Here is a 14550-nt window from a genome sequence, read left to right as displayed (position 1 = left end):
GCCAGCCCCGAGGGCTGCCGGCCAGGGCAGGCGGCGGCGGCTTCCCAGGCCGGCGGGGAGCGCGGCGATGCGCGCGGGGCGCAGCTCTGGCCTCACGGCCCGGCCTCGGATGACGGCCCGCGCGACAGGAACTTTCTCTTCGTGGGAGTCATGACAGCCCAGAAATACCTGCAGACTCGCGCCGTGGCCGCCCTACAGGTGAGTCCCTGCTGCCAGGATGCCGACTCCTGTATCCAGCATCCCGGTGGGCGGCCCTGCCGGTACTCCCTTGGCTTGAGTCTTTGCTTGCTTTCCAGACCCGAAGCTCCCGGAGTTCCTGTGGGATCGGGGTGCCCCTTGGGTTGTGGATGTCGAACATTGGAAGCAGAGGTCAGAGGCGGGATGGTGAACGTAACGTCCAAGAGTATGGGCTTTGGGATCAGGTGGACTAGGTTGGCTCCCGTGGGTGTGGTCCTTAGCCTGACTTTGTGTAAGGCACTTTAGCTTTCTACGTCCAAGCCTTCTTCTTTGTTAAATGGGTCTGACTGAACGTATCTCCCTCATAAGGTTGTTGGGAAAACTCTTAGCACACCATATTTGTAATAGTGATGGTTATCGTTTGATTCTCTGAAATAGGCACCTTTGCTCTTGAGCTAGAGCCGAGGTAAATTAATCTGGTTAGAGCCTTTCCATAGCATACTTAAAGATATCACTGGTGGAGGCATTCTTGTAAATGAAAGGGGTTGCCCGCTGCACGCTCGACCCCACCAGTCTGTTGAGTTAATGGAAAGAGAATCTTGGGAAAAGTAGTTCTTGGCCCATGGTAGATTCGGGGTTAACTAGCTCAGTTTAGGGATGTGTGTGTGTTATCCAGTATCTGGGTCCTAGTTGGCCATATGAGTCATAAAAGTGGCTGGAATCATGTTCAGGATTAACAGAGGGATTAGCCAAAGTAACCTTTAGAAGGGCGTGATGATTTTGGAATGTCAGATTTGTATTCGAGTGAATTTGAGGTAGGAGAAGGGTGTGGAACCAATAAAGGGATTTAATGGAACCTTATACGTGTTAAGTACAGAAATGCTTACCATGTGGACAAGATTTGGGAGTCATCCAGCCACAGAACAAACCAATTCAGGGAGGTCCTCAGAGAAGGAACTTTTAGAGCAGTCAGTGCTGAGCAAGGCCAGGCTGGTTGCTGCTGTTGGTTCTTAATTTATAACCAATACCTTTGAAACTTTGGCTTTTAAATTTAGTCCTGGTCTAAATGTCTAGGCACTAGATAGGAAGGGAAAAACATATATGGATCTTTATTCCTCTAAGGGAAGAAGTACAGGATTGAAAAAGAGAAAGAGCAATAGAGAATGTCAGCACTTTCAGTGCATTGACTCGCCATTCCTGCGTGTTTCTTTGAGGATCTTACTTAAGTCCAGAGCATAGGTTCTGCCGGGAAGGATCCCGAGTGCCTGAAAACCTTACACTGTAGCCACTTCGTGTAAATTTAGACTGTGTTAGTGATTTAGGAATCCCCAGCTGAAGATTTTCTCCCAGATCTCCCACGAATTACCTGGAATTTTATGCAGATTGTTCTTTGTGCCAAGAGAAATGGCTACATCTGAAATTGGGGATGAGCTGTATAAATTGTTTACAGAATGGTTTTGAAAGTAAGTCCGCATAACTGTCGTTGGGTGATAAGGGCTGTGAAATCACGACTTTGGAGACAATTATCAAAGTAGTTTGGACAAATACTAGATTGCCCACCAAACAGATATATTTTCATGGACTCAGAATCAGTATAAAACCAGTAGGGGTCCTGGTACACCAGCAGTATCAGAAAATGTAATGCAAATTGGACCTATTCTTTTACACTTGGAGATGATCTTTTCCCTGAGCCCAAGCTTGACACTCTTACTCTCTTGGTCTCTGTTTCCAAATCTCCTACCTCATCTTTTTTGGATGTAGGATTTTTATCTCATTGTTTATTTTCTTTTAGACACTTAATGGAAAGTAGAAACACAGTTTGCCATCTGGCCCCAGTTCTTCCTTCTTTGTGACAACTCTGCCTTTCTGATAAAGGGAAAACCCTTATGTGGAAACAGTGTATCCTATCCAGGCACTCTGTCAACTTTCCTGCAGCTCTTTTATCTCTTTGATCTTAAGAAGTCCCATTACTTGAAGCTTGGGGGGTGGACTTAGCTTTCCCGTTAAAATCCTCTGCTTCTCAGCCCATCAGGCCTCTGTTTAGACCGTTTGCAGGAGATGGCACAAGACAGTTTTAGTCTTAAGGAACTTCTGGGGAAGGCCTGAATTGGGATGGAGGTTACAGTGTGTAACTTATGATTATGGCTCTGCTGTGCTTTGCAGCCGAGGCCGAAACTCCACACTCAGCTCTTAAAATGGAAATTGCACGCCGTTTGGCATAAAAGTCGGCTCGAATCTTAAAATGCTAGGTAGAACTCCAGTTTGGCACCGGGTGTGCTCAGTTTTACTTCTCCCCTGAAAGGCAAATTCATTCTTTACCTTAAGAAGAACTTTAATGTTTTTTTATTTAGTTTTTTTTTTTCTTTTTAAGTAAAATTACTTTTTGGCTTTATGGGTGTAAGGAGATGCCAGCATTTTTAGTAAGATGGCAGTATGGTGTACTTTTATGCTAAGATATTAAAAATGTCAGAATTTAGGTCTGGGGACTAGTAATTGTCTGAGATCCAGAAAGGAGCTATATAAAGCCTTTGGGAAATTCAATGAGATACGCCTGTCTGCACTGAAGTTAGCGCATTTTAATGATGGAACAGCCCCATCATTACGCTTTTACTTTCTCAATCTGCCAAATGCTTGAAGTGGACAGAGGGGCCACCAAATATTGTTAGCAGTGCAGTGACAGCTGATAGCATGCAAGCAACAGATTGGCAAAACAAAACTCAGAGTGTAGCTTATCAGAGACTGACGGGGGCTGGCTTCTTCATAGGCCCTAAGCAGACACCATAGCTGTTAAGTTCATAGGAGTGATCCTGGTTCATAAAAATACCCAGTTACACTTAAGATTGATCCCTTTGTGCAACAAATACATACATGGCTCCTCTGGGTCCAGACTGTCGAGGACACAATGGTGAAGATGCTTGTTCTCGTGGCACTTCTATTCTAGTGGAGGCAAGACACAAAGAGTTAATGATGGGTACTATGGAGAAAATAAAACGGTAAGGAAAGGGTGGGGTGGTGTCTAGAGAACTTGGTATTTGGGCTACAGTCTGATGGTCAGGAGCTGGTTGTGTGAATATCATTGGTGAGCAAGGGAGCAGAGGGAAGAGCTGGTAAGTACAGCAACCAACTTGGAAGGGAATAAAAGAAGGCCAATAAAAGAAAGTGGACGAGGCCCGATAATGTCTGGTCTCGTGGAATTTTATCCTAGGTGAATTAGAAAGCCTTTGGAGGGTTTAGACAGGAAAGGGTGGTGATGGCATTATGTCCTAAAAGTTAATTCTGTCCATTGTGTGGAGATTGGATGGTAGGGAAGTAAGGAGATTTTAGGCGTTGTCTGGCTGGAGGTGGGGGTGGCAGGGACTGGTGTGGTAGCAGTGGTCACGGAGAGACGTCCAGAATTCCAGGGGATCTGCTGGGGCGGAGGTTAGGACGTTCTGACGGTAAGGCAAAGAAGAAGCAAAAGTGCCTTCTAGGGTCTTGCCTTGAAAGACAGGTGTGAGTGGTTGTTTCATTTATTGAGGTGGGGAAGGAGGTGAGTCAACAGGTCTGGTTTTGCACAGGAAAAGTTTGAAGAAGGCATTTAGACATACAGGTGGATGTACCCTTAGCTTTATAGATATAATGAATTTACAAAGAGATGGAGAAAAGATTTACATCTGAGATGGTTACAGTGCTGGAGCTTTGAAACTGTCTGAGGCTTCCATTGCCTGAGGGTTCTGGGTAGCTGGGGTTCTGCAAGTACATATAGAAATTTGTTTTGACTCATCTACAGAGTATTTGTATTCTCGGCAATTTCACTTCAAAATGGTACCTTGATTCCTCCAGAGGGATTTATTATGCAAGATCATCAGAACCCCTGTGTTCCTTGTGTCTTTTGTTACTAGCTACAGCTTATATTATTTCCGTATTTTTTTCTTTGTTTTTAGTGTGATAGAAATTTATGTAGTTTAGTTTTTACTTTTCCGATTTTAGGGTTACCTCCCTCCCCTGCCCCAAGCTCAGAGAGTTACTGCCCTGGAGAGATTTTTAAAAGCAACATTTTTTTTTTCTTATTCTAGAAGGGGTAGAAATCATCTCAATCTCATTTTTCCCCGCAAACAGTACATTGTATGAGCACCATCTGTTGAATAAGCTCCCATTTCCCTACCAATATGAAATGCCATCTTCATCATACTCAAAATTCCTGGGTATGTTTTTGGACTTCTTATTCTGTTCCACTGATCTTTCTCTCTGTTCTTTTGCCAGTACCACCCATTGAAATTATTGGAAGTTGAATAATTTTTTAATATCCGGTAGACAAGTTTCTCTTTGTTCCTCTTCTGTTTCAAACATTTCTTGGCTACACTTACCTGTTCTTGCTCAGAGAATTTTGATACCATTTGGATTTTCTTTTTAATTAATGGTTTGATTAAAAAAGAAGGAAAAAAAACATGCATACTTTGCTTTTTAGTCCTTTCTTATGCCCAGAACTCTAAGCTAATCCAACACCTTTTATTTGTCTTGGTTTTTACCTCCCCTGGGCTGAAGATGGGGAACCGTTTTGTTCTTTCTTTACTTTCTCAGAGGAAAGAGGTGGATGGTTTCCCTTCTTTGCCCTGGGAGTGATTAAGGGCACCATTAAAGATTAGCATCAGTCTGTAGGGAACGGTGGGAAGAAAGTTTGAGAAACACTAGCTGTAATACAGGAATCTTGTTGCAAGATGTAGTAGTTAATGGCCTCTTCCGAGTGCTTTCAGGGAAGGCACACTGTTCTTTTACCAACCTTAATGAGGAAATCTCAGAGTTCCTTTTCTTATTCTTGAACTCAGTAAACCATAGTTATCTTGGAACAGTTTAGAGCAATACTTTCTCAGATAGAATTCAGTCTGGGAAAAACTTACTGACTGCCTTCTATAATCTGAATAATCAACCTGTAAATGAACTTTTGGAGCACAACCCATTTCACATTGTGAGTTAACTAAGGTGACTGGAGGACTATGTGATCCTGAATGTGAGTTTAGTTTTTTGTGTCATGATTCCAGATCTTGATACCCTCAGAAGGTTAGAATATTCCAAGGATAGCTGTGGTTGTCAGCAGAAGTTTATACACGGTTGTGTTTTCATCACATGACTAGTTTCGCTTCCTTTGTCCGTTCATTAAGCTGTTCTGTATTGAAAATGGATTAATAATTCTATCCGGGCAGGATTTGTTTTCTAGGGAGGGAAAGAAATGGTAATACTGATGATGAGGGCCTACAGAGTGCCTGGACTAACTGCTGTGGGGACACAGGACAAAGGCCTGCACTCATTTATGAAGGGGATCAGGAAAGGCCTCGTCCACACACTCCTGCATTTCCCTCACTTAGTCTTGAAGGATGAATAGCAGTTTTTGAGGCAGAGACAACAGATTCCTGGAAACATGGAAGAGCAGGAAGTAGTGAAGGAACAAGGGGATTGTGCATTTTGAGGCTGGAATCTGCAATTTAGCATTTCCTCTAGAATTTTTCAAAGGGATTTAAAGATGTGCTCAAAGATGTATGTATGAATTGGAAATTTCAAGTATCTTTGGTGTTCTGCCTTAGGAACTGTGGACTATAGTTGATTTCACTGATTTATCCATACCGTGATCTGCTTCTCTAGCCACAAAAAAATGATGTGGCTGAAATATGTTTACTGAAATGAAGAGAGAATCACAATATATTTAAATTATTCAAGAGTAGGTTATAAAATTGTATTCTGGGTATGAAGCCACTCCTGTTTAAAAATCAAACAAAATAATCTCATATGTTTGTGTAGTATAGAAAAGAAAGTGTGAAAGAATATACACACAGTGATGCTAAATGATTTTTCATACTCTTCTTGGCCCTTTGTCTACTTTTGAGCTTTTCTGCCCTGAACAATTATTTTGTAGTAAGGCTACAGAACTACAGTTTAAAAAAGAGGAGGAGGAGGAGAGGACAGCTCTTGGAAGGAAATTCGAGTGCGGTTTCATGTGTGTTAAATTGTAGGTAGGTACCTGCAACACGGTTGGGCACAGATGGTGCCTTGGGGCTTGGGTCCGAGGTCATTCTTGTTTCAGGAAGTAACAGTTAATCCTGTCCTGATAAAGTATTTGGTTTCTGCAACTGTATTTTCCTTAGTTCCATAACTTCACAGTTCTACGTAGTACTTGGGAGAATCAGGGGACAGCGTTTTTAACATGAGGGCCCTGGCCTCCACACACGAATGTGAGTACTCGGTGTCTCTACCTGTTGTGCAGGTGGACGGAACTGGGAGAACAAGAAACTTACGATTGAAAAGTAGTGAAGCTGTCCATCTTCTTACCTTAATTCAGTGTCCTGTCTAAAACCTGTATAGCTGTGGTATTCGTTCTGTAACCAAGTAATTTGGTTTGTGGATGATTAACAAGAAGAAGGTGTAGGGGCGCCTGGGTGGCTCAGTAGGTTAAGCGTCTGCCTTTGGCTCAGGTCATGATCCTGAGGCCCTGGGATGGAGTCCTGCCTGCGTGGAGCACCCACCCCCCCACTCTTTAAAAAAAAAAAAAGGTGTATTCTGCCCTGATTTGTTGTCAACCCTGGGTTTGCAAACCCAAAACCTGAGGATTATTGAAAATAGAGTTGTTAATGGCATTAAAACAATTGCTTTGTAAGTTGGGCCTAGGTGTGAAGGCTGCTTTTGTGTTGGGATTTTCTTCTGTGTGTTGCCAGCCCACTGCTGGAAAATGATCGGGCCAGGTTTACAGTAGTGAAGGGACGGAAAGGGAATGAGGGTTTCAGAGGCTGCCTTTGGAGTGGAGTCTTCTGACCTTCCATTAAATCCAGTTTAGACTGTGAAGAGGTGTCCTCAGTGGACAGGTTTCTGCCAGGCAGACAGAGTGGCAGTGGCTGAAGTGGGTGTAAGGCGGCTCTCCTTTTCTGGGATGACTATTTTCTCAGCCTTCTCAATGGAGGAGGGACTGCAAAGGAAATGTGGGTGATGACCTGGAAATAAGTGTGCGGGATATAGAATCCAGTGGCTGGCCCATGGAGGCTTTAGAATCAGACCCCATTTGCATTCTGGCTTCAACATTTATTAGCTGTATGATGTTGGGAAATTATTTACCTAGCCTCGCGCCTCAGTCTCCTCCTCTGTAAAATGTGGGTAACAATACCTCACACGCTGCATAGAAGTGTCACAGGCTGAGTTACTAATGCCCCCAGCACAGTACGCAGCACCAGGTAACTGCTTGGTGGAAGGGTGGCTGTGGGCTAGTGTTAAGCGGGTTGATACCAGGAAGTGCCTTGACACAGGAAGACTGACTTGCAAAAGGGGTCGGCCAGAGTAGGTTAAGGTGGTTTTATTGTTTGTGTTAAACAGCACTTTTTGTTGCTGCTGGTTTTTATGTGGTTGGTTTTTTTTTTTCTTTGCTTAGAATTAAATATTAAATGAATTTTGTTTATGCATGATTAAGAATTAGTTGCATATTTACACTTTTAAGTGTACAGTAGCAAAACAGAAACTATAAAATGTCACTCTCCAACTTTGGAAATGTATCATGAGACCAGAATTTGCCTTCTATTATTAACACTCCAAATTTTAATTCTTAGGTTTCGAAGAGGGTGTTTTTGTGGTCTGTACTGATGAGTATTTCCATTGTTTGCTCAAAGGGCAGGTTGCTGTTAGTCCTTAATACCTTGGAACTGCCTCCTGGGCTAGTGCCCAGGCCATTGTTGAGGTGGGAAGCAGTAATCCACCCACCAACAGCTTTATTGAGGAAAAAAAAGTCTTAATGCTTGCTTTCACCTTAAGTCTACTTTTAGGATTAATGGTAAAGAGTATAATTTGATTTTTCTTAAAAATTTTCCCCCCACCATTTGTGATTTCTGTTCTATTTCCGCACCTACTTCCAAAAAGAATTGAGATTGCTTACGTCATAAGGTACACAGTAAGACAGCTAAAGACTTTAAAAGAGGAAACCATGTATCCGGAAACCACAGAAGCGGAAGGGAAACCAGCTAAGTACGTTTGTTCCTCATACCAACACAGAACAGAGATAAGGGACTGAATGATGCTTACAGCATCCTGCCAGACGGCTTTCCTTCAGCTCCAGGAGAGGCCTTGAGTCATCACTTGGTACCCTTGGAAGATCTCTGAGTTTTCCCAAGGCCTGATCGAGTTCAAGTGCATGGCTGCTCTGACTGGCAGCAAAGAACTGTTCTCCATGCACTTTTTTGGGAGGATGAGCTCAGACTGATGCTCCATCAACCTTGTGCAGGATACATGTGCCCTGCTTTCCCTGCCGTGGACCCCGGGGGAGAAATTTCTGTCGGGTCTTAGTATCTGGAATAGTCCTCTCACTTAACCCTGAGCAGTGGGACACAGTCCTGCCACATCTCTTGGTTGCCTGCTGGAGGGGACCCACCTTTAGCAGACAGAGAGACCGCGTGATGGCAGTTGGTCCCACCACGTGGGCTCCCTCCTTTAGGGTGGCATCTTTTCGGAGGACTCCAGTTGGTTCCGTATTTCCCATGGGTATAGAGGTGAGCAGGCAGCCCCTACCAGGGTTTCGCCCTCCCTGGTACCTGTACTGGTACCCCGCTCTGACTTCCCTACTTTTGTTTTTCTTTGGCATTATTTTCTTGCTCATGTTTTTGTGCTGTATGCCTTTTGGTTAAGTTATCTTAAATCTTGTCTGTTCTATATGTATATACCTTTAATTCCTATTATCTATCAGTTCTACAAGGGAAAAAGATGAGATTCTCCCTTCCATGACTCCAAATTCTGAGATGATTTGATCATATGAGTCCTTTCAAACTTACCACTATAACTGTCTGACAATATATTTAATTGTGATTTTGGGGGAAATCACAGAAGATCTCCCCTTTTTACTTGTAAAAATTACTGTAGCTATTAAAATTCAAAAAATGTGGAAGTACTCAGGGGCGCCTGGGTGGCACAGCGGTTAAGCGTCTGCCTTCGGCTCAGGGCGTGATCCCGGCGTTATGGGATCGAGCCCCACATCAGGCTCTTCCGCACTGAGCCTGCTTCTTCCTCTCCCACTCCCCCTGCTTGTGTTCCCTCTCTCACTGGCTGTCTCTATCTCTGTCAAATAAATAAATAAATAAATCTTTAAAAAAAAATGTGGAAGTACTCAATCTTCATTTTTCTTTTAGTTTTTGTCCATTGGATAGAATAAAAAAATGTTTATTACATAAGTCGAATTTTCTGATGTCAAATCTTTTCATTTCTTTGGATGCTTTGTAACTTAAAGTTTTTCTCCAGATTAAAAAAAAATTTTTTTCCATCTCTAAATATAGCTATCTGTTGCAGAAAATTTAGAAAATGGAGAAAGTATGAAGAAAATTAAATGTCTTCTGATGCTCCATCCAAAAATAACCATAGTAAACACTTTGGGGTAAAATTGTAAAATATTTTATTTTTATGTGTACTTTTGTTCCCTTAATACACATCACAGGGATGTACTCTTGCCTGCTTGCTAAACTTACCCACGTATTTTGAATGTGTACTCGGGACAGGAGTCCTGCTGTAGACGCAATTTTGTACGGAAATGTACTTTACATAGTTTTTCTTAAAATGATAACTGAACAGAAAGGGAGACTGTGAAGTCCTGAATCAGCAAAGGCATTCCTTAGCAAAGCTAATATTGTCCAGCTGCCTCACTTAACTGTGATTTAACTTGGTGTAGGGATAGCGTTTAGAGGCCCAGAGGAAAAGATGATAGCTTGCTTGGCTCTCTCAAATTTCAGTTGTCTTATCTATGCTTTAGCAAGAGTTGGTTATCCGTGCACTGAAAACTGAGCTTGCTGGCAAGGGCCTCTGCAAATGTTCTGTGGTTTCAATTAAGGGAGAACTCTTTGCTCCCGGTAACAAACTTGTCGACGGCAAAGTTGACTTTGCTTATGAAAATAAGAAGCTTGACCTGTTTCTGTCACGGAAGGAGGGCCAGCTTGCTTCTTCAGCAGTGTCTCCTTTACTTCTTTCCCATTATGATGGCACTACCCCGGGTCCCCCAGGATGGTGAATCATGATTACTGTTCCAGAACGCTCTAACTTTCTGGAGCTCTTGAAGCCAAAGGTACCCTAAATGAAAAGATCATAACTTCTTAAGATTGGAGGATTTACAGAAACTTCATTTTGAGAGATTTCCCCTCAAACCACCCGTCATTTAGAACAGAAAAGGGCAGCTTGAGGTTTTTCCTTGGGTTACCTAAAAAGGAAAAGATAATAATTGGGTGGAGTTACCATAAAACTGCAGAGAGGCTTTTAAGGATGGTTTGAGGTTAGATTGTCTGTTTTTAAAATTAATTGGTTTCTCTTCTTGGACAAATTACGTGATTTCAAGTCACAGTTCGGGCATTAATCGCCTCAGTGATGGTGGTTCTGTTAGCGCTTCCTTTCCGCATTCTGTCTGTGGGGGCACCGAGCCCAGACGAAAATGCATTTTGATGCTAGTCTAATAGGAAGGATTCTGGTGTTTAGAAATGAGAACCGTTTTAGAAGGTAAAGTCTTGGGGCACCTGGGTGGCTCAGATGGTTAAGCATCTACCTTTGGCTCAGGTCATGATCCCAGGGTCCTGGGATCGAGCCCCACGTCGGGCTCCCTGTGCGGCGGGAAGCCTGCTTCTCCTTCTCCTTTTGCTGTTCCACCTGCTTGTGCTCTCTCTGTCAAATAAATAAAATCTTTAAAAAAAAAAAAAAAAGTAAAGTCTTACTAGACTTCTACCCTGACGTTGTCTAAGATTGACTGTAAAACAGAATTCTCATAGATAGCTTGGACTGTCAGGTTTTTAGCCAGAAATGTGAGGAGTGGCATTTTCTATAATGCCTCCACGCTGGTTGTGATCCTATGACCAACGACTCCAGGTTCAGCCCACACTCCCCTGTGCCCTTCATCTTCTCTTTCACTATCTTATTTGCACACTCCTGTGTCCCTAATAAGCACTTACATCATGTTTCCTGCATGCTGGGCCGGCGTCTGAGCACTTTAGGTATAAGAATCCACCTGACCCTCACAGCAACCCTGTAAGGCAGGTAGTATTATTATCCGCAGTTTACAGACAAGGAAAGGGAGCCACACAGTGGCTTATCCCAAAGCGGAGCCAGGACTCTCACCCCAAAAGCCTGATTCCAGAACCCATGCTCTTAACCATCACCTTGTGTGTTGTCTCTTGAGTAGGTTGTTCTTTGAAGGCAGATGTTGTCTTCCCACCCCACATCTCAGATAATGTCATGGTGCTTGAACATCTTAGTGGCTTCTGGGTTTGGCTACTTCTGTACTTACTGTTTCGAACTTGGTCTGTTTTATGAGTCACATTTTAGTTCAGAAGTAATTGGGTAGAAGCTAAAGTTAGGTTGATTTTATTTACTATCCATGTATAATCAATTATGAGATAATGCAGACTATTTATAACTTACATTTCAGGAGTACTGTGAAAGGTAGCATATTTTAACTCCATCATGCCTTATTGTTTTCTGGTTGTGGTTTGAGTAAGTCAGGCTCCTTCTGCATGTAGTAAGGGTAGGAAATGGTAGTGTGTCTTACGGAAAGTAATAAGAAGCTCACTTGGGAATGTCTCAGAGACAGAAATGATTTCTGCGCGTTAGCGTGCATACACACACATGACACTTTTAAGTCACTTTTTTCATGTGAGTGAGCAGGATGTGTTGACTTCTTTTATGTGCCAACTACTGAAATTAATTACTTTTTCAAAGAATTGTGACTGCCCAACAAAAATCATTTCTACTGAAGGAAGGAATCAGGGGCTCCTTGACCTGGTTGGGGCTCCTCTTGGTACATCTTCATTGTCACCAACTTCCTGGTGTTGGGAAGCCGTCCCCCCTCTCGGTTACCACATCAGCAGGGGGGCTTTAGGTTATTATACATTTTGTGTGGGTTGTAGTTCATTCTCATTTTTAAAGAGACTTGTCTCTCTACGGAAAAGGGTTGGTTTCTCTTTAAATTAATTGCCCCGTTCCTGCCACGTTTACTTTTTATCCTTTTTTTTAGGAGCTTATCCTTTGTGAAAATGAAGTACAGTACCTGGTACAGCATCTGGAGTCCCATCAGTTTCCATATGTGACGAATTCTTTGTTAAAGAGTTTTATAAATGGCAAAAGACTCTATAGGTCCGTTTTAAATCTATGGACATTAAGGGAAAAACATTACCTCTGCTGTCTTACATCATTTTAAGATGGACATTTTCTTCCCCACATTTTAACATCGCTGAAATCACGGTGCGTTTTACAGTAGCTGGCATCACGTGATTATGATTGGCACTTTTTTCTTTGTTATTGGTACAAAAAACAATGGTGTATCTTACAGCTGACATCCTAGTTTTAATGAAAAATGGTATGTATGTAGTCCTCAGATTTTTCGAGAAGCATATTTGACAGAAAGTTCATTGAATTCTTCCTCTGCTTGAATGAGACAAGTCTGAAGTCATTTTGTATTCCTTACGTTCGGGTTAGGAAGAGAATGAAAAGCCAGTAATTGCTTTTTAAGTGCCTCATTGTAGATTGTTGATAAAAGTACAAAAATAATACTGTGCTTTAGAAATTTAGTTTTGCAGATGACAAAGTTCTGGAGACAGAGGGTAGTGACGTTGAAGATCAATGTGAATGTGCTTAATGCCATTGAACATTATGCTTAAAAAATGGTCAAAATGGTAAATTTCAAGTTACGTATATTTTATCACAGTTGAAATTTTTTCCAAGAAAAGTAATATTGTGCTTATAAAGATTTTCCTCAATTTAGAGATACACAGAATAAAGAGAAAGTTCTCTTTATCCCCCCCTGCCCTTCCCATTTCCCTACTTCTGTACTCCTTCACCAGCGGTTTGGTGTGTATCTTTTTCAACTACTTGTCTCCCTAAGACTTTCCATTTAAGATATATGTGGTTTTCATTGACCCTTCAAGTTCACTTTTCACTGCAATACATGTAATTGTAACAGATGAGTAAAATAAAAACATATTGGGGAGAATATCACCTGCAAAGCATCCTTTTTTGATCTTATTAGGGCTAAATTGACTGCTTAATTTGTATTCTGTGATGTTTTTCCTAGAAGTAGTCTTTGTAAGTGCATTTTGTGGCTGGAATACTTCTAGTATAAAGAAAGCATAGGGACAGATGTAACATGGCCTTAAATCAGCTGTTCAGCAGCAGGATTCCTGACCGTTTCTCATTCATCATCGGTGTCTCCTCTTCTGGCAGTGGGGGGAGCACATACCCTTGATGGCACTGTTGTCTGGGCTGCTGCAGCATTTCCTACCCGGTGGCCTCAGCCCTCTCCTCTATGCCCTGAGGACTGCAGAAAGCTTTCATCCACTTCTGCCCCAGCTTCTGCCCCATTCCTTCGAAGTGGCTTGTACCCTGTGAAGACCCCCAGCTCTAGGGGGTCTGCTCCCCTCTCAGCAACCCGCCCTGTCTGCATATGCCACTTTCTGGGCCTGTTTCTCATCCTTGACATTCACCCCTGTCTCGGAAGCGCTGTGTGTCTAGTTTGTGTTCTTTCTTACGCTCTTTAAGTAAGGCTGTGCGCCTTTCTTCCAGGGGGCTTGTTCTAGTTCATACTAATAAGTACACTGGTGTGTGACTGCCTTGGTAAATGTCTGTCTCTCCTGATGACAGCTCCATGAGTTGGCGTCTGTATTTTGCTCACTGAGCACCCCCTGGCCTTGCACATACTTGGCACTTGATGTGCGTTCAAAGAAGCTTTGTTGAATGAAGAATTTGATTTTTTAAAATTTAATTTTATTTCAATTCAATTTAATTAATATGTAGCGTATTATTAGTTTCAGAGGTGGAATGCAGTGATTCATCAGTTGTATATGGCACCCAGTGCTCATTCCATCACGTGCCCCCATTAATGCCCATCACCCAGTTACCGCATCCCACTCACCTCTCTTCCAGCGACCCTCAGTCTGTTTCCTAGAGTTAAGAGTCTCTTATGGTTTGTCTCCCTCTCTGATTTCACCTTATTTTATTATGCTAACCAAAATAAGTCAATTAGAGAAAGACAATTATGTAATTTCATTCATATGTGGAATTTAAGAAACAAAACCAGAGAATCATAGGGGAAGAGAGGAAAAAATACAAAAAAAGAATTTGATTTTTAATTGTCTTATACAATGAAGGAGTTTGTGGGTAGGGACTTGATAAGTGTCAGAAAATTAACCTGGAGATTTAGACGTTGGTGCCCTTCCAATTTGGTTTTCAGCCACAGCTAAAACTTAGTTATCCTGGAAGTATTTTAACACTTCATCATTCTTTTTTGTTGGGGTTCTTTTGGAAATGAATTTGGGCTTTGCAATACCCTGTAGCCTGGGCTTCCATTAAGGGGAAACAAGCAGACCAAGTAGCTTTTTATTATTCCTTTTGAACACACAGTGATTCAGC

At 42.3% G+C, this 14550-nt stretch overlaps 1 protein-coding gene across 1 annotated transcript in view; it reads left to right on the top strand.

Moving 5' to 3' along the window:
• The window catches only part of CHSY1 (chondroitin sulfate synthase 1), a 71025-nt gene that overhangs the window by 776 nt on the left and 55699 nt on the right, over positions 1-14550 (top strand). The window contains exons 2-3 of the mRNA XM_034668902.1: positions 6-189; positions 3759-3766. Of these exons, the coding sequence (XP_034524793.1) occupies positions 6-189; positions 3759-3766 (192 nt within the window). The remainder of the gene's footprint in view (positions 1-5; positions 190-3758; positions 3767-14550) is intronic.

The sequence above is a fragment of the Ailuropoda melanoleuca genome, chromosome 9, assembly GCF_002007445.2.
Source record: "Ailuropoda melanoleuca isolate Jingjing chromosome 9, ASM200744v2, whole genome shotgun sequence".
Classification (NCBI taxonomy): domain Eukaryota; kingdom Metazoa; phylum Chordata; class Mammalia; order Carnivora; family Ursidae; genus Ailuropoda; species Ailuropoda melanoleuca.
The sequence above is the reverse complement of the archived record's forward strand: the minus strand, read 5'-3'. Positions and strand labels throughout refer to the sequence as shown.